Source organism: Chionomys nivalis, chromosome 10 (assembly GCF_950005125.1).
Source record: "Chionomys nivalis chromosome 10, mChiNiv1.1, whole genome shotgun sequence".
Taxonomy (NCBI): domain Eukaryota; kingdom Metazoa; phylum Chordata; class Mammalia; order Rodentia; family Cricetidae; genus Chionomys; species Chionomys nivalis.
In genome coordinates this window covers 48198417-48218284 of record NC_080095.1, presented here as the reverse complement: position 1 = coordinate 48218284, position 19868 = coordinate 48198417, and the positions used below count along the sequence as shown (strand labels likewise).

The window sequence follows — 19868 nt, the reverse complement described above, 5'->3', positions numbered from 1 at the left end:
ACCCAGTCTTCTGGAAGAGCAGCAAGCCCTTCACCGAACCTTCTCTCTAGCCCCTTGTTCTTATTATTTATATTAGGAGTTATCTCTGAGTGTTCAGTGGTTCCAGTGACATTAATTCTGTGGTTTTTGCTCTCTTCTTGAAGTATAACACCAACACCCCTGGGAGAAGGGAAAAGTACAACCACAATCGGACTGGTGCAAGCCCTCGGCGCCCACCTGAATCAGAATGTTTTTGCCTGTGTGCGACAGCCTTCTCAGGGACCCACCTTTGGAATAAAAGGTACTTGTGGCCAGAGGGACCTGCCTTCCTTTAGTCCTCCCAGACTGACTTTACCCGAGGGCGCTTATGGGTGCTTCAACTCATTTAGATACCTAGAGTATTTGCTTCCACATTTGTATTGTGATTCATTTAAGGAAGGCTTTCATCGTTATCCCAAGACTTAGGACTTGTGGTATATACAGGGACGATCGGGATATGTGAAATCCCGATATATCCTGATATCCACTCTATTGTCATAGTAACAATAAAGAAATTCATGGCTGCTGATCTAGGCTCCCACTGAAACAGACCAGTTCTACAGAATAAGAAAACCTGACCCCAGTTAGTGTGGGCTTTGTGGCAGGTATTGTGCTAAGCACTTTGTGTATATATCATTCTCTATTCCCAGATGAGATGATGTCACTACTTAGGATAGCAGCCTGGGGCCTTACTGGTAACGTGGTTAAAAGCACCATTTTGTATGTTTGTTTATTTATTTATTGTGTGTGTGTGTGTGTGTGTGTGTGATTGCCACAGCCTGTGTGTGGAGGTCAAAAGACAACCTGCTTCATTTGTTCTCTCCTTCCGCCATATGGAGCCTAGAGATCAAACTCTGCTTGTCAGGCTTGGCAGCAAGTGCCTTTATCCCCTTACAATTCATCACAGTAGCAAAATTACAGTTGTGATGTTACAACAAAGTAATTTTATGGCTGGGGGTCACCACAACCTGAGGAACTGTATTAAAGTGTGCAGCACTAGGAAGATTGGCAACCACTAACTCAGCCCACAGCAGCTCTTGCCCCACTCCTATCTCGAGCTCTAGGCTACCACACGCAACCCTTTTGATCAAGGGAGAACACTGGACCGCTAACCATGTTTAACTTCATTTTGATCCCTGTGATTTGTAGGTATGCTCTTTTATTCTCTTTATTCTTTTCCAGGTTATTTATTGATTTTGTTTATTATTTATTTTGCATACATTGGTTGGGATTAAATTCAGGGCATCACTCATGCGAGGCAGATACCATCACTGATCTGCACACACAGACATGCTTCTGTTTTTGTTTTAGCTTTCTGTGTGCATACTCTTTGTACATGGTGCTGTGGTACGGTACATAAGGACACTTTGACACACATATGCACTGCCTATCAAACCCCATACCCTCCCTTTTCTCATTGCTTCCCCCTCCTGTTACTCCTTTTTGTTTTCCTGCACAATGTTGCTTCTGCTTTCAAAACATTCTCTTTTAATTTAAGCTATTTTTATTAATTATAATACGTTCTTAGCGGTGGCTTTTTCATTTGCTGGCTGACAAGGGATGGTGTTCTGCTTGTTCCAGTAATTAATGCAGATGTTCTCAACAGGCACACCTCTTCCTTCCTGCCAGGTTTGACTTGGGCTTGTTAGTTTCATTTTGTCTCTGAGACCAGATCTTTCCAGGTAGTTCAGACTGGCCTGGACCTCGCCAAGTTGCCTAGGCTGGCCACCATGCCGTCCTTGTGCCTCCTGAGAGCTAGATGAGCCTGCGCCCTGCCCTGCCTTTGTGCTTATAACAACCCCTGACTCCAGGACTTCTTCCTCCTGACTAGAGAGCCGGGCGGTGGTGGCGCATGCCTTTAATCCCAGCACTCGGGAGGCATAGGCAGGCGGATCTCTGTGAGTTCGAGACCAGCCTGGTCTACAAGAGCTAGTTCCAGGACAGGCTCCAAAACCACAGAGAAACCCTGTCTCGAAAAAACTAAAACTTAAAAAAAAAAAAAAAAAAAAAAAAAGACCCTGCCTTCTGACTAGAGAGCTCATTGTTCTCCTTTCCTCTATTGAATTTTATTCCTTGCATAGTCTCCTCCTCCCAAAAATACGATCTATTTTTTCCAGTGATATAATCTTACCTGATGTTGTGGCAGCCTAGCCATCTTGACCCGCCCTTAGTTAACTGCACTGGCCAGCAGAGCTCCTAACAGCTCAGCTGCTTTCTAATGTATATCTCCCGTTCTGGAAGAGCTGGGGTCTCTGTGTTAGGTGTGTACCGTCAAGATTCCTTTTTTGGAAGCTAGAGTAGCTTTGTAAGAGTAGGAAATTAAACAGGCTTGCCTTTATGTAACTGTCATCTGGGTTTTTTAGTATGTTAGGAATCACAGGGAGCCTATTTCTAAAGATAATAAGTAGGTATGTGTGTGTGTGTGTTCACGGTTTTGTCATTTGCACTCGGATTTCAATTGAGAGGCTGTTCAGCGTGCACATGATCAAGTGTTTTAGTGCGGTGAAGGAAATTAGAAAACACCTGCTCACATCTGTCCAAATGACTAGAAAATAAACAAACAGTATGCTTAGTAGTTACGGAAATGGATTTGTCAGTCTTTGGATTCCAAGTCGTGGAGAAGCAAGTTAACCTGATCCCCGCCCTCGATCTGTTCCTTAGGTGGCGCTGCAGGAGGTGGCTATTCCCAGGTCATTCCTATGGAAGAGGTAAAGCTTGACTCCATCTGGCTGTGTCATATCTTTTCCCCTCCAGAGAGGAAATTTTTTTATTTTATTTTATTATATATATTTTTAGAATGCTTAGTGGACAATCTGCTTGTTTCTTGGCAGGAACAACACATTAAACAAAAATATCTTCTTTGTAGACTTGTAACAATAGCTTGCTCTCGAGGTCTGCCCTTCAGTGAAGATATTTTGAGCAAGTGAACACATGTTGCATGGTCTTGAGCATCAAAGTCCTTGTGACACGGGAACAGTGTAGGGACCCAGAGGGGAGCAGCTGCCCATGCTCCTCCTCATTGGTATAGCCTCTGGTGACCTCAGTGGTGTGGTGTGGTGTGGGCTCCATTCTCTGGACACTTTTATGGAGAACCACAATTCTTTCTTTGGGAGGAGTTGTTTCAAGGGACAGATAGCTGGGCATTTTTATTTATAAATAGATAAGTTCTAGTGCTTACTGTGTCGCTCAGGCTGGCCTTGAACTGGTGGCCGTCCTGAGTGCTGGGGTGACAGGCATGAGCCACCACGCCTGGTTTCAGGGATTTGCTTTTCATAGCCCATTCGTGAGCCTGTCCACAAGCGTGGCTTCTGCTCTTTTGTAGTTCAATCTCCACCTCACTGGTGACATCCACGCCATCACTGCAGCTAATAACCTCGTGGCTGCTGCCATCGATGCTCGGATATTTCATGAGCTGACCCAGACAGACAAGGTAGGATGCAAAGGATGTGTGTGTGTGTGTGTGTGTGTGTGTGTGTGTGTGTGTGTGTCTAAGGGGGAAGTACCTGAATTAGTGTTGGTTCCTTGCATGCTGAGGCAGGTAACATGGCAGTGGGACACCCTCATCTCAAATCTTTTCTCCCCTTTCTCTAAGGCTCTCTTTAACCGCTTGGTGCCTTCAGTAAATGGAGTAAGAAAGTTCTCTGATATCCAGATCCGAAGGTTACGGGTAAGCGTTTTCCTTCTTGATCACTGATATTGTAAGAAACTTAATTGCAATGGGGATTAATGGTAGACACTTTCCCCTCATTTCTCTATAATTTAGAAGTGATTGATGATATAGTAAATAGAGCACTGACAATCTACTGAACAGATGCTTTTCAGTGTGGAAAGAGTGTGGATACCGTCATGGAGATGTGTGGCTCCTGGGGTTTGAATCCCTGCTCTCCCCTGGAATTTTTTTTTTTTTTTTTTTGATTTTCAAGACAGGGTTTCTCTGTAGCTTTTTGGTTCCTGTCCCCGAACTAGGTCTTGTAGACCAGGCTGGCCTCGAACTCACAGAGATCTGCCTGCCTCTGCCTCCTGAGTGCTGGGATTAAAGGCGTGCGCCACCACCGCCCGGCTCCAGCCCTGAAATCTTGAGCAGACTCTTTGTGGGCAGCCTCTCGATTCGGTCTTCTATAAAGATGAGCTTGATGATGCTTTTCCTACCTAGGTAAAGGACTCTGGGAGAATTAGTGAGTTCTGTACTTTATTTGAATTTCTTTAACATATGTAGCCATTTTAAAAACGTATTTATTTGTATATTAAGTGTGGGCATGTGTGGAGCATAGCACCATGGAGAGTCAGGGGACAGCTTTTGGGATTCAGTCAGTTCTTCTCAGTTTGTTGACAAGGTCACTCTTGTTTCTCCCGTCTCTTCCTCCCATCTCACTGTTATGAGTGCTGGGATTATAGATGTGTACCACTCTGTCTGGTTTTACATGGGTGTGAAGAATTGAACTCAGTTCGTTGGGCTTTCAAAGCAAGTGCCTTTACCTTCTGAATAGTATGTCAAATCTGTGTATCGTCAATAAGCACATGTTTTAGCATACAACCCAGAAATCCACTCTTTGATTTTTGAACAAGAAAAAATGAAAATTGGTGTTCACATAAAACCCTGTACATGGATGTATTAATGAATCTATTAATAATCTTGCCAAAGTGAGAAAAGTCTTCAGTGTTCTTCCATGGCTGACTGGTTAAACCAGTTGTTGTACATCTGTGCCATAAAAAGACATGAGCTGCTGATATGCACAGCTTGGTTGACTCTCAAAGGCATGATGTTGAGTAAAAGAAGCCAGTATCAAAAGTTGTCGGCTGTGCCTCTGTTTATGTGGCATCCTCGGTGAGACACAACTGTAGTAATGGCCATCACATCACTGGATGCCAAGGGTCGGGGGAAGGTATGACCGTAAAGGAGTAGTACAGGGATTTTCATGTGTAACTTTACTGAAGTAAGGGAAAGTATGTGTGTGTGAGCATTCACTAAATGGTGTGAACTGTTTATCAACAGTTCGATTCACTTTATTTTTCGTTCTTTGCATCCTATAATAATAATAATATTCACAATAATGATGGTGAAAGAGAGAAGGAAGGATCCACAGGCAGAGTAGGTCTTGCCGGGACTCCGTTGACTTATGACTGCTGGGTGGGAAGAGGACAATTTTATAAGCATTTTCCATCTTGATAAATGACCTGCATAGATAATGTAAATCAATTTTAAAAGTAAATTTTGTAAGGAAGAAAATAAAAATAAAAAGCCCTTTTTTGTGTGTGTGCCCCTTTAGAACAGTAAGAAGTCAACACAAGTATTGAGCCATATAAAAATTTATAAAAGAGTTTTAATTGATTTTTTTTTTTTATTGATTGCTGCTCATTTTTGCCTTTCCTAAAATCTGACTTTAATTGGGTTCCTCAGCAGTCTGGTTTTTAAAGCCTTGCATGTTGCTTTTCATTTCAATGTATTTGATGAATCCAGAAGTACACTGATACTTCTCCACTGGGACTGGTTTTGGTGTTGAGGGAAGTCTCTGGGGTGGAGTTACAGAGACAGATGTACCATGTGGGAATAGGAAATAACCTCCAGGCTTAGCTAAAGGGTCCCAATTTACCCTTCTGGATTTACAATGCTGGCATTCCAAGGGTGTGCCCCAGACTGGATTCATGGTCCTTATTTCCTAGTGGTAACGCTATCTCAAGATAATGGTCAGTTAAAAAAAAAGTATGCTTCTCTATTTTGTTTTTTTTTAAGAGAGAAAACATTTATTTTAGCTTACAGTTCAGAGTTCAGTCCATCATCGTGAGGAAGGACGACAGGGACTTGAAGCACGTCCATAATCAGGAAATAGAGGGATGGACAACTGAAAGCTCTCGTCTTATTTTTGTTTTGTTTGGTTGGGACAGGGTCTGGCTATATGACACAACACTCTGGGTAGACCAGACTGCCTCAAACTCAGAGACCTGTCTGCCTCTGCCTCTTGAGCCGGCTCTGTCTCATTTTATGTTTTAATTTCCTCTTTTCTTTCTTTTTTCTTTTCTTTTTCCAGAGGTTAGGCATTGAAAAGAGTGACCCTACGACACTGACGGATGATGAGATAAACAGATTTGCAAGACTGGATATTGATCCAGAAACCATAACGTGGCAGAGAGGTATGTCCCCTGCACAGGCTGCCAGCCTCCTGTGCTTTGGTAACCACGCACTTCCCCTTCCCCCGATGCTCCCGGGTCAGGATGCTGTCCAGGATGACCTTTGCTTTGCTTGCCAACCTTAACCACCATGTAGATGCCCCTTTGTGGGATTGGTAGGATTTCTTGCTGTCTGTTCCGTGTTGATTGAAATGAACATTTCAAGGAAGTTCATGCATAAACCAAAAATAACATTTTTTAAGTTTTAATTTTATGCAGAAAGTTTTGGTGTCGTGGAGTGGGAAAATGATGTTTAATCACTTGAATCATGTGTGCTCTTTCTTCTCAGAACTCTGCTGGCACAGTGACTTGGCTTTTCATCTCTCTCTTCAGCCTGTTCATCGCTTCTCATTATTAACTCCTCTTGTAGCACTCGGCAGCCTTCAGCTTTAGGCATTGGCCTGACTTCACCACCATATGTCGCTTTTCTCTGTGTACAGTTAGCAGGGCTCGGGGCTTTCTACCCATCTCCTTTGTCTCACGGTAGAGGAGAAATTTTCGTCGAGTCGTGCAGAATTCACCATAAGGCCAGCTTACCAGCTTCGTTCTTGTTTTATCAGCACAGTAACTGTTAGTGTTCTGTTGATTTGGAGTTTTTGGTGTTTGTTTTGATCATGTAGCCCAGGCTGGTCTTGAGTCCTCTAGGCAGCCAAGGTTGACTTTGAATTAGCCTTCTTGCGTCCGTGTCCCTGCTAGGATTATAGGTGTGGACCACCATCCTGGACATTCCTTTAAAGAATTTTTTTTTCAGTTCTTATGTGTATGAGTGTTTTGCCTTTATCTGTGTCTGTGCACCACATGCATGTAGTGTCTACAGAGACCAGAAGAGGGCATCATATACCCTGGAATTGAAGTAACAGACAGTTGTGAGCTGCCATGCCTGTTCTGGAACCCAGGTCCTTTGGAAGAACAATCAGTGCTCTTAATCTCTGCGCTGTGTCTATATAGCCCCCAAATGACCTTCTTAATACAAAAAAAACATATTGTCATTTCTCCTCTTGCTTCAATAACTTTAAGCAACTGTTGCAACGTTTTAAATTTCTTAAATATAATTTATTTATCATGCGTATGGGTGTATGAGCTCCATGTCCATGCCTGGTGCCCAAGGAGACTGAGGGAAAACATCAGATCCCCTTGAATTGGAGTTACAATGGATGCTTGTGAGCTGCCTTGTGGATGCTAAGAACTCAAGCTTTCTCTTCTGCAAGAGCAATAAATGCACTAAACCACTGAACCATCTCTCTAGACCCCACTGCAGTATTTTTAGAAGGAAACAAGCTCACCATATGTTGTGAGAATTTAATACATTGTTTAATCATTTACTTTAGCATGGGGAAGTATTGGTGTGTAGAGAGAATCTTACTCTGAGGCCCACATTGACCTTGAACTGATTCTTAATCTCTCAAGTGTTAATATTACAGGCATGAGGCACAACACCTGGCTACTTTTTCTTTGCTGATGTTTATTGATTTGTTACAAAAGAAACAATTAGGAAAGAGGCAGTTGGAGGCCTATATACATCTTATCCCTGTGCCTTCTTGTGTTAACCAGCCTGGAAACTCATTGTTTTATACATGAAAATATACTGCTGATGGTGATGATGGTGGTGATCATGATGATGATTTTTACAAGTCTTCACCTCCACCCCCAATCCATGGGGTGGAGTCACTTTCTCTGTGGATAGACCTAAAAGTTCCATCCCTCCAATTACCTGTCCTTTCTGGTCACCATACCCCTCCTGAGGTTCTCTGTCCTTTTAACATTCCAAGGGCTCTAGGAACCTTGCGCCGTGAACCCATGGCAAAGATGAAATACATAGGACAATCAAATGTAGGCGCCCACTGAACAGTGAACAGTAGCTCGTCCTGGGAAGTGAGGTTTGAATTGGTTGGTGGTGGCCTTTCCAGGCTACCTGAGGTCATACAATTGGGTCTCTGCTCTGTCATCGTGAGAGAATGTGCTAGGGAGGGCCAGCTCTGTGGCTTGAGTGTTTCACACGCGTTTGCACTTGGTCTGAGTTGATGGCCCTTGTGTGGGTGTATGGCCAGTGAGTCCACACAGAACAATACGCACCTTAGCCTTTTCAAAAACTGGGTTGCTCGTTTTTTTTTTTTTTTTTTTTTTTCCTGCTAATGTAGAATGTGTTTTGAATTGTTTGAATTCTTTAGAAGGAATGAAGTTCAATCACTCCACTTTCTTCTGCTTTAAGAACCATCCTTCTACATTTCTGGTGTGTGACTGTCTCTTATACTAGAACAGCTTGTCGTCCGTCCCTCTTGAAATCAAGTATTAATAGATCATCCTTAGGTTTGATTTGTTGTTTTAAAGCTGTTGCTAAACTGGACGTGGTGACATATGCCATTAATCCCAGTGCTCAGGAGGTAGTGCCAGGCGGATCTCTGAGTTTGAGGCCAGCCTGGTCTACAGAGTGAGTTCCAGGACAGCCAGAGTTACATGATAGGTAGAGCATGTCTCAAAAACAACAATACAACACACACACACAAACAAAAATAACCCACACCTCTGCTGCTCCCTTTACCTTAATGGTCCCTACATCTTTGTGGAATTATTTGCTTTTGAGATGGGGTCATGCTATCTAGCCCAGGAGACCTTAAATTCGAGAACATCCTGCCTCAGCCCTCAGAGTACTAGCATGAGAAACGTGCAATCTTCCTTAGCTTTGTGTTTCTTAGTCTTTTTTTCTCTCTTCCTTTTTTTTGGGGGCGTGGGGGAATCAACCTAGGGCCTCCCTGATGCTAGACTGCACTGCCATTGCCCGGATCTCCATTCCTTTATTTCTGTACCTTTTCTTAAAAGCCGTTCCTTGCCCTCCCTTCCCACCGTAGTGCTGGACACCAATGATAGATTCCTGAGGAAGATCACAATTGGACAGGCTCCAACAGAGAAAGGCCACACACGCACGGTAACTGTTCATCTCCAGTAATTGCTTCGTGGGAACTAGCACTCTGCTTCCCTCCTCCTCCATCCCCTCCTTTGCGACCACACGGGCAGGTGTTGTTCTGCCTTCTCTCTTTTAAAATGGAAGTGAGTGGGTGTGGCACCGAGCGCTCCTGACAGCTTTTGCAGTAAATCTGTGTGTCACCTGTATGGTTTTTCCCCAGCATTCCTTCCTGGAGGTGGAGAATCCCAAGAGAATAGTCTTGCATGTAAATTAATTAAAATTGCTTCTCTTCTGTAGCCATTTGGCAGAATGTATCTTCTGTGTGAGAATACCTGTGTTGTTCCTTTTATGTCAGGGAAACTGTAGCCAGTATGTAACCAACTTGTAACCAAGCTGCGTTCACAGGAATAAAATAGCTTATTGGCCCTGCTACAATTTGGGGTGAGGAGGTAGTAGGGGTGCAGAAAGGATCTCATGTAGATCAATATAATCTCTAACATACTATAGCTGAGGATGACTTTGAACTCTGATCCTCCAGCCTCCATCTCCCAAGTTCTGGGGTTACAAACTTATGCTAGCACACCTGTTTTATTAGGTCCTGGGGATGAAACTGAGGGCTTTGTGAATGCTAGGCAAGTTCTCTGCAACAGTTCTACAACCCCTAAAACATTGATTTTTTAAAAAATGATTACTCAAGGCGTCTGAACAGTTAGGAAATTTTGACTGTTGGAAGACGATTTAGATATTTCTATTTTATCCTTGTTAAGTTCCGGTTTGACACAGAGGGTCTGCCTTTGTCTCTCCGTCTGCCCACAGGCCCAGTTTGATATCTCTGTGGCCAGTGAAATCATGGCCGTCCTGGCCCTGACTAGTTCCCTGGAAGACATGAGAGAGAGACTGGGCAAAATGGTGGTGGCATCCAGTAAGAAAGGCGAGCCCATCAGTGCCGAGGATCTGGTAAGTGCCAGGCCGCTGACGTGACGTCCTGCAGTCTCTCTGTGGGACTGAGAACAAAATTTATACTCTTATTAAAATATTGTCATTAGCTCATTAATTGATTTTGCTCACTACAAAAATTCAGAATTTTTTAAGTTCCTCATAGTGAGTGATGTCATGGGACTGGACTCTGTCATGGGCCACAAGCGCTGGGTGGTGGGAATGATGCCATCATCCTGCAAGCTCTTCCTGAGCAAGCTGCCACTGGAGTTTGTATGGAACACCTGGCATCCGACTGTCTGGTGTCACCCTCACTGCCTCCCCGCGACGCTTGACTTAGAAAGGCTCATTAGGCAGTTTGGCTGATGGTCTTCTGATTGGGTCTCCTGTTTTGTTTTGTTGTTTGTTTTTTGATGGGTGGTTTGTTTTATTATGTTTTGCTGTTGTTACTTTCTCTTTAGATAGGGTCTCCCTATGTATCTCCGACTGTCCTGGGACTCAAAATAGACTAGGCAGGACTCGAACTCACAGAAATCTTCCTGCCTTTGCTTCCCAAGTGCTGAGATTAAAGGCGTGTGCCACTATGCCCAGCTCTCTATGAACATGATATAAAATATGTACATAAAATCTAAAATAAAAATTCTTAACCGGGTAGTCGTGTCTCCTGCCTTTAATTCCAGCACTTGGGAGGCAGAGGCAAGCAGATATCTATGAGTTCAAGGCCAGCCTGGTCTATAGCAGCTAGTGCCAGGACAAGCTCTAAAGCTACACACAGAAACCCTGTCTGGAGGGGGGGGGGTAATTCTTAAAGAAACTCTTTTTCCAGACAACCTAATCCAAGCTTGTTTGGAACCCATCCTGTAGCCCAGACTATTCTCCAAACAATAGCAATCCTCCTAGTTTAGCCCCCTGCACCCTGGGATCAAAACAGTGCTTCTTGACCTTCCTATTGCTGTGACCCTTTAACACAGTTCCTCAGCTTGTGTGGACCCCAACCATAAAAATATTTTCGTTGCCACTTCATAAATGTAATTTTGTGCCGTCATGAATCGTAATGTAAATATTTTTGGAGATAGAAGTTTGCCAAAAGCTTTCAACACCCTCGGGTTGAGAACTGCTGTATTATAAACCCGAGTCACCACACCTGCTTTAGATCAACACACCAGATATACCAGTTTGTATCAACACACACTGGTATAGTCGGTGTTATGGCACATGAATTTAGAAAAGGGAGAAAAATATTAACTTCACAGTTAACATGTTTTAAATTTTAACACCCAAACCTTAAATTTAGAAACACATTAATGTCGAATATAAATGAGAACCACTGCCTGGTTTTCCTTTGCCATCGGTTTATTCAGCAATGACTGGCTCCCTTAAAAGAGGGAGCTGGATTTAGGAGTTGGAATTAGGCTTCTGGCTAGTAGTTTGCTTCAGCTTTGGGAAACATACAGTGAATTCGACTCAGACCCATTTCTGCTCGGATACCAAAGTTATAAATAGCGCGTTGCTGTCGGAACTAACATAGCTCCTCTAAACGGGTCTAAATGGATTCCCCACATCAGCCAGCCACAGAGCTTGATTGAGGCGCTTGTTTCTAGCGCCACGTGCGTTTTCAGAAATGGTGCGTGAGTGCCATTTTCATCCTGCTTCCTCCCCCCGCCAGGATAACTGGTGGCTTCCTAGTACAGCGATGGGAAATAAGCATTAACGGTGAATGGCGGAGATTAGGTGTGAGCGGTAATTATCCCAAGATGGTTAAAATGAATGAGAAGCCCCGCAGTGCCAAGTTCTGGTTTCAGGAGATTGGATTTCTGCTAGCAGGAATTGATGCTTCGTGGGCTTGTCTTGCAGGGCGTGAGTGGAGCGCTGACGGTGCTGATGAAGGACGCAATCAAGCCCAACCTCATGCAGACCTTGGAGGTGCGCTGGGTAACTCCGGGCTCCAGAATTCACTCCCTCGAGTCAGAACCAGGAGGTTATAAAGCACACTTTCCTTGCAGAATCAGACACCTTTTATCTTTTTTGAAAGATTTTTAGAAATCTGTTTGCTATGGGGACAGCTTTGTGGAATGAGTTCTCTCCTGGCACTCATAGTTGGACTTTAGGATTTAAACTCAGGTCTCCAAGCTCGCAAGGCAATCACCTTTACCCAGTGTCATCCCATAGAAGCCTTTTCTGCTGCTCATCTCTTTCCTTACTTCTTACAGTTGGGAGGGGGCATTCTAAAATAATATAAAATAAACCACTTTGGAGCTGGGGGTATAGGTCAGTGGCAGAGGATTTGCCTAGTATGTGAGAGGCCCTGGGTTGGACTCCCAACACTGCCACAGGAAAGGGGTGCAGCAGGCTCTCTTGGACCACCAGCCCCCAAATCATAACATGGAGACTTCTTATTAGCTTTGAATGCCCAGCCTTAGTGTAGGCTTGTTTCTAGCTAGCTCTTTTTGAACTAACCCGTTTCTATTAATCTATGTGATGCCCTGAGGCTCGGTTACCTCATCCGTGTACTGCACATCCTGCCTCCCTGCTTCCTCTGTGGCTGGCTGGCTGGGCCCTGGCTGGTTGGCTGGCTCCCCTTTTCTCTGTCCACCAGCTCCACCCATCCCTCCTTTGTCTAGCCATTGGCCATTCAGTTTTTGGTTTTTTTTTTTAGACCAATCAGGTACCTTAGACAGGCAATGTAAAACAGCAACGCATCCTTACATAGTGAAACAAATGCAGCATCAACAAAAGCAATGGCGTTGCGTCATTAAACAAATGCAGCACAATCAAATGCAACACATCTTTTTTTTTTTTGGTTTTTTGAGACAGGGTTTCTCTGTGGTTTTGGAGCCTGTCCTGGAACTAGCTCTTGTAGACCAGGCTGGTCTCGAACTCACAGAGATCCGCCTGCCTCTGCCTCCCAAGTGCTGGGATTAAAGGCGTGCGCCACCACCGCCCGGCTAAATGCAACACATCTTTATGTGGTTAAACAAACATTCTATTCCACAACAAAGGGGTAGGTGTGGTGTTTTTCCTCCTGGAAGTCTTCTTTCAAATTCTGGTTAAATCCTAGCCCTTTGGCTAACGTGACACCACTGTGAAGCCAAGTTGGCATTTGCTCACGATGTCATGGTTCCCACAGGGCACACCAGTGTTCGTCCATGCTGGGCCCTTTGCCAACATCGCACATGGGAACTCCTCCATCATTGCAGACCGGATCGCGCTCAAGCTTGTTGGCCCTGAAGGCTTTGTCGGTGAGTCCTTGCGCCTTCTCGGTGGATGGATGGGCTCGTGTCACTGAGTGGCCGTGGTGGTTTACAGTTGCTTGTCTTCCTTGCAGTGACTGAAGCAGGATTCGGAGCAGACATAGGAATGGAAAAGTTCTTCAACATCAAGTGCCGCTATTCTGGTCTCCAGCCACACGTGGTGGTTCTTGTTGCCACTGTCAGGGCTCTTAAGATGCACGGGGGCGGCCCCACGGTGAGGACCAAGGGCTGAGAACATGGTTGTCAGAAATGTTCTAGAGGCTCGGAGGAGATTCCATGACCCTTTCCGGGGTTGGTACTCCATGGCTGATGGATAGGGAGCCAGAGCCAGGGATGGCCAGATAACTCGCCCTCAGGGACAGATGCCCCTCCAGCATTTTAAGGGGTCCAAGCTGGTTTTGTCACCTGCATGTGGAAAGCCCTCCAAGGGCTTGTGCTTAACCTTACTGGCAGGAAATTCTGTGTCAACCTGTTCTTTATAAACCCGAATCGGATTTTCCTCTTGATATTGCCACTGGCAGGCAGCCAGCTGACACTGGGCTCAAGCAGAAGTCGACTGTGGGCGGCAGTTCTTGCTGACAGGGCACTGGTAGCCTGCGGTGAGCTGGCGGGGCTGCCCTGGACTGGTGAAAGAAGGGCAGGTCACTCGGGAAGGGCAAAGGATGGGCTCGCTCAGGACCAGCTCCAACCCGGATGTGATGTGTTTTCCTGAACTCCATTGCTTAGAGACTATACCTTCTTGTTCTGATATTTTCACGTCTCTTCTTTGTTTATTTGCTTGCTTTTTGAGTCAGGGTCCCACACTGTCATCTGGCTGTCCTAGAACTTCCTCTGTAGACCAGGCTGGGTTCAAACTTACAGAGACCCCCCCCCCCCCAGTGCTGGACTAAATGTCACAGCACACCTGACGTCACGTCTTTTCTTCAGACTGACATGTGAAGTTGGTTATACTATTCGGCAGTCACTGTAGAATTAGATTTCTGTTCTTGTTTAGATTTCTGTTCTTGTTTAGGCGCTGGCATTGTGACCTAGGGAGTGAGACCTTGAATCTGTTGCTCGTGCAGTGACACCCATTTGTCCTAACAGAGCAATTCTCAAGTGTTTCAGGATGCGGTGAGGGGAGGGGTACGCTGGGGATTGAACCCAGAGCTTTGCACATACCTGACAATGTTCCACTACCAGGCCCTTAGACCTTCTTTGTACTTCTAACAATTACTAAAGGCCTAAAATAGCTTTTGTTTAGTATATTTTATATTAGAACTGAGTTGCACATTAACATAAATAGCTTTTTATGAAAAGCGATTATATTTTCTGAAGTAATAGAAGTGCTGTCCTTTTCCCCTCTCTTCTGTGTCTGGTTCACTGGAGACAGTGGATTGATTCTCCTCTGCACATGGCCTTGTGATGTCACGTGGCAGGTAGCCTGTGGAGAGGTCATTGTCCACTCGGTGAGAGAGTGAATGAATGCTCCATCGGGGAAATCGTTTTGGCCTTGGGTCCCTCCCCCCCAACAAGGTTAGGTCCCCAGACTGCACTGGAAGGCTCTCTCCTAACTCACACAGCCTCTCTCAAACCATAATCTAGTTGCCCCTGAGGGATGAAAGACTTTCCCAGCCTCAGATGCCCCTTTCTGCCAGAAATGGTAGGTAGTCTCTGGTTCTAGCTGGCATTCCCATCTCACGTACCCCTCAGTGACCTCGTACCATAGCCTGACCAACTTGCCCAGGGCCAGGGATATCTGTGAAAGAAGTCCCTGCTCTGGCGGTCCTGAGGGGAGGCTTTGCCTGCACAGCTCTGTCCAGGAGCCGGACCCGTGGGGAGCTATGCAGAAGGTCACTGCTTTCTGTTCATCTTCCACATGACCCGTCTAGGATTGTAGCACCTTAGACTGAATACGCAAACCTCAAGTCTCTCTGAGGAGTGGAAAACCCAGCCTGAGGCCTTTTAAGCACTGTGTGTTGCCTACAGTGACGAGTGCATCAACCCTGAGTCCTTTGCATGTAGCATGCAGCGGGGCTCGCCCAGCTCCCAGATCAGGACCCAAGCCAGGCCCCTCCACCTGATGACTCAGTGAGGTAACTGCTTTAGTGTTCACGTACCTCTGAGTCTACTATACAGGTCCTCCATTGTCACCCTCTCCCCCTTTATTCCCTCTTGAGAGAGGGTCACATAGCCTAGGCTGATGAGGACCTTGAAGTGATTGCCCTGCCTTCATTTACCAAGCACTAGGGACCACAGGTCCACTCTGGCTGCTGTTTCCCTCTTACTGCTTGTTCAGTCATCCTAGGTCGGCCCCCACCCGCCCCTCTGGCCACGCACAAGCCTGGCCTTTGACGTCCATAGTGACTTTTGCAGGACCGGTGGCTGTGTCCCCGCCCGTCCACCTTCCCTTCCATTCCCCTGGTGTGTGCTTCATTCAGTGGGGCCACTGTGCTGCCACAGGGATTCTCCTGTCTGCTGTGGCCTTCCTCTATCCGTCCCTCCTCATCTCAATTCACAAAGAACACACATGCACGGACGCACGCACGCACACAGGGTTCGCAGCTGTCCTTGTCCTGCACTTTACGCCCTCATGCTTCTGAGTCCTTTGGGCGGGAAACAGCTTCACATGGTCGCCCTTTTAGTCTCTGAAGCATGCAGCCCCTTGCCTGTCACAATGGGAGCACACCTCACTTTGTTTCCTTTCTTCCAGGTCACTGCTGGACTGCCCCTTCCCAAGGCTTACACAGAAGAGGTAACTACAATTATTCTTTTCGCTTGTCCTAGGAAACCACACCCCAAATCAGCATGTCCTAATCTGGCCGTGGAAAACAAAGGGCACAGACCCTAGGCTGTACCTTGCAGTGTGTGGGTGTGGGTGGGGGCGGGGGTAACAAAAAAGCCTGAGGTGCACTGGAAATCATATTAAATAAGAAATGACTGTAACTAGAATTGGCCCAACAAGGATGGCAGAAAGCCGTTGTCCTAGACCAGTGGCTGGTTCTCACAGTTTTACTCCCAGGGAATATTTGGCTGTATCTGGAAGCTGTTTGGTTGCTGTTTGTTAGAGGTAGGGTCTTGTTAGATGGACCAGGCTGGCCTTGAACTCCAGCCCTGGAGTTCAGCCAATGGATTAGAGGCAGGTGCACCATACCCAGCCAGAGAGGGTACATTATGGTGGTATTACTTTCACCTGATGTGTAGAAGCGGGATTATAAACAGCCTAGGGTGTGTAGGGCACCCCCTCAACCCCCCCAGTAATCAAAATGACAATAGTGCCAGAGTTAAGAAGCCATGCCCTAGACTGATGCACACCTCTCTCCTTCATTGTCTGTCCTGCTCTGAATTAGTCCTAAATGCCATTTAAATCAAGCAAGGAGAAACCTTTAGAAAGCACATTTTCTCTACAAACCCAAACCCGAGTTCAAGACCCCAGATACGCCACTAAGTGCCCTGGTTGATTTTGCAGGCACATCTTCCATAAACTGATTTGGTTTGGGGGCAGGAGCTCAGAGAGTGTTCTTTTTTCATACTGATACCATTTTCCATAGAAGAACCATGCCTAGGGCCACTGAGTGGTCACATGGAGAAGATGCAGGGTCAGCCTCTGTCACTGTCATCCAGTTTCTCTGTCCCTTTAGAGGCTTTTACCTTACCGGGCAGTACAGGGTCAGTGTACAGCCCCCAGATGAAGTTTGCCAATTTGACTAGGAAAAAGAAGCTTGGTGCCTTGAGCCTGCCTGTCTCCTGAGCTGTGACTTGCCTTTTATGGTCGCCTGTGTGATTCAGGCGCAGGAGGGGAATTCACAGCTCTGGCTCTCCTACCACCCCGCAGCCTTTCCTGTATCTAATTGCAGTGACTGCCCCCAACTGGCCCAGCTGGTGGCTCCGTTTAAGAATTTCCACTTCTTTAAAACTGATCTCCGTTGGTCTTGTGTATTAATTGCTTTATATGTGGCTAAAAAAAGGTAACACAGAGTGCTCTTGAGACCATCAGATAATCCTGATCTCAGACTACAGTTAGAGGGGTGGGGGTTTTATACAGTGTAAGATCTTTCTTGTTTTCTGTCTTTAACCTTCCTACTTTTTCTGCTGCTTTAGACAAAACCAAGAAGTAGGGAGGAGAGAATGGGGGGGACTGATGTTGGGGTGTTAAATAAATAAATAAATTTAAGGAAAAAAATACCCAAGAAGTAATAGTGGTAGGTTTTCCTAGTGATCCAGCGTGTTTCTATAAGACAACCACTATTGATTAGTTGATTGATCGATTGAATTGTTTGTTTGTTTGTGGAGGCCAAAAATGTGAGCCTATTTCCACCTTGTCTGAAGGTCAGAGAGTTTCAGCTTGATTGAAGTTCTTGCCATCCCACCCCGACCAAAGGTCAGAGAACTGGAACTTACTTCTGTTCCTTCAAGGTTATTGTCCCCAACTAGATATAGGTCAGAGAGCTCTGCTCTCTCAAGGTTATTATCAACAGGTGTGGCTAATAGCCAGCCCTTATATTTCAGGTATAGGATTTAAGGCTCCTACTCAGGTTACAGGTGGTTGTTAGGACCCTCTGCGGGAACGGCTAGTACTCCTCACTGCTGAGTCATCTCTCCAGCCCTGGTTTTTCTAAGTTTTCTTTTATGTGCATGTGGGGGCGGGGAGGCATGCCTGAGGAGACCAGAAAAGGGTGTTCCTTAACGGAGTGACAGGCTGTTATGTGCCACCTGACTTGCATGCTGGATCCAAACTTGGATGAACAGGAATGTTGGGGACCAGCCTTAACAAAAATACCTCTCGCCAAGGTAGAAGCATGGGAATTTAGAAATATAGTAAAGAATATGAAGACACGAATGAAAATAATAAAACGGAGAAAGATTTAGGATAGTATCGGGAGGGAATTCCAGTGAGTACTGAAAATTCGCCCGCATTTAATTTCCAACTGCTTAAAATACCCCTGACCCCAAAAGGTAGGAGTAAGACAAAGAACTACATTAACATGATACGAAGAAATGAACATACCAATTGAAGGTCGCTGGCTATATTCATAAAACATTCTGTTGCTAGAACAAAACAAGTCACGCTCACACGCTAGACCAAAACATTCTGTAGGCAAACCTGGGTGGAATCCCAAGTTATCTCCATAAAGGGAACTGGAACTTAGTTGGATCCTTAGACTCTCGTTTGAGGTAGGAACAATCTACTTCTCTATTCCTGGAGCACAAGGGCTGGCTATTAGCCACACCTGTTGACAATAGCCTTGAGAGAGCAGAACTCTGTTCAACATTAGAAGGGACCTTTGGGTAGAAGTACAATAACCTTAAAGGAACTAGATGTTAGTTCTGACTCTCTGACCTTTGGTCAATGTGGAAATAGGCTCACATTTCCTGGCATCCACACAGGAAGTGGTACTCTATTTATTTATTTATTTATTTATTTATTTATTTATTTATTTATTTATTTATTTATTTATTGAGACAGGATTTCTCCGCAGAGTTCTGTCTGTCCTGGAATTCTCTATATACCGACTGGCCTTGAGCTCAGAGATCCTCCTGCCTTGCCTCTCCCGAGTTCTGGGATTAAAGGCACGTGCCACCACCCCTGGCTGAAAGTAGTACTCTAAACCTCTGAGCCCTCTGTCCAGTGCAGTACTTGGGTTTTCCAAATAGTATTTGCCTTATTTTATTAGCCTTAGGAAGGTTCATAGTTGAGTTCATTAAATTCTCTGAAACTTCACTGACTTCTTGCAGGGCAGTATTTATGGCGGTTGGACATTAAACGCCTTTAGGGTTGGGCCCTGTGCTGGCCTCTGTTGTGTGAGCAAATGTTTTCTGTTGCACTACAGGAGTTATTCTGTTGTGTCAACACACAAGTTATAAGTGTAATTTAAGTAGAGGCTTCAAGCTTGTCCCCTCCAAACAACCAAGAGGACATTAATATGTTGCATAATGGCGTCTGATACCCCCGCTGTCATATTGTCAAGATGGAGGGAAACAACTTAGCCTCCCTCAGGGCTATATATAGGCAGGAGTCGATTCTCCTGCCTCCACCAGCAGCGCTGTGGGGTGTATATCATGGCCCCCTGCTAGCCTTCCTCCTTGCCCTCACTGTGAACATCTTCTGACTCAAAGACACACTTCCCTTTTTATATTTTTATTTTATTTATTCATTTGAGACAAGGATTGGCCAGGTTCCCAGGCTGGTCTAAACTTCTATCCTCCAGCCTCCACCTCCTGAGTGCTGGGATTGCAGGTGTGCCCCGCCCGTACCCCAGGGATAGCTTCTGTCTGCAAAAGAAGCAACAGCTTTTGCTATTGTTTTGCAGGCCCTGGACCTGGTTGAAAAGGGCTTCAGTAACTTGAGGAAACAAATAGAAAATGCTAGGATGTTTGGCGTGCCTGTGGTCGTGGCCATGAACGCATTCAAGTAAGTGCAAAATCTCGAGAAAGGAGGAGTATAGAAAACGCCAGGAAACAGCTCCTGGAGCAAGCTGTACAGTACCCCTTTTAGCTTCATTTTGTCCTTCACTTGCGGCTGTTGGGTATAGCTTGTGGTTTAGCCTGGGATGTGACAGGCACCATATGGGCCATAGGCACCATATGAGCCGCTACCTCATCACTGAGATCCGGAA

General features: G+C 45.5%; 1 protein-coding gene across 1 annotated transcript in view; it reads left to right on the top strand.

Annotated features, from left to right (window-relative positions):
* The window catches only part of Mthfd1 (methylenetetrahydrofolate dehydrogenase, cyclohydrolase and formyltetrahydrofolate synthetase 1), a 66582-nt gene that overhangs the window by 36775 nt on the left and 9939 nt on the right, over positions 1 to 19868 (top strand). The window contains exons 12-23 of the mRNA XM_057783221.1: positions 144 to 280; positions 2680 to 2726; positions 3341 to 3448; positions 3611 to 3685; positions 6045 to 6147; positions 9030 to 9106; positions 9902 to 10042; positions 11876 to 11944; positions 13149 to 13260; positions 13347 to 13486; positions 15965 to 16006; positions 19563 to 19663. Coding sequence (XP_057639204.1) covers positions 144 to 280; positions 2680 to 2726; positions 3341 to 3448; positions 3611 to 3685; positions 6045 to 6147; positions 9030 to 9106; positions 9902 to 10042; positions 11876 to 11944; positions 13149 to 13260; positions 13347 to 13486; positions 15965 to 16006; positions 19563 to 19663 — 1152 coding nt within the window. The remainder of the gene's footprint in view (positions 1 to 143; positions 281 to 2679; positions 2727 to 3340; positions 3449 to 3610; positions 3686 to 6044; positions 6148 to 9029; positions 9107 to 9901; positions 10043 to 11875; positions 11945 to 13148; positions 13261 to 13346; positions 13487 to 15964; positions 16007 to 19562; positions 19664 to 19868) is intronic.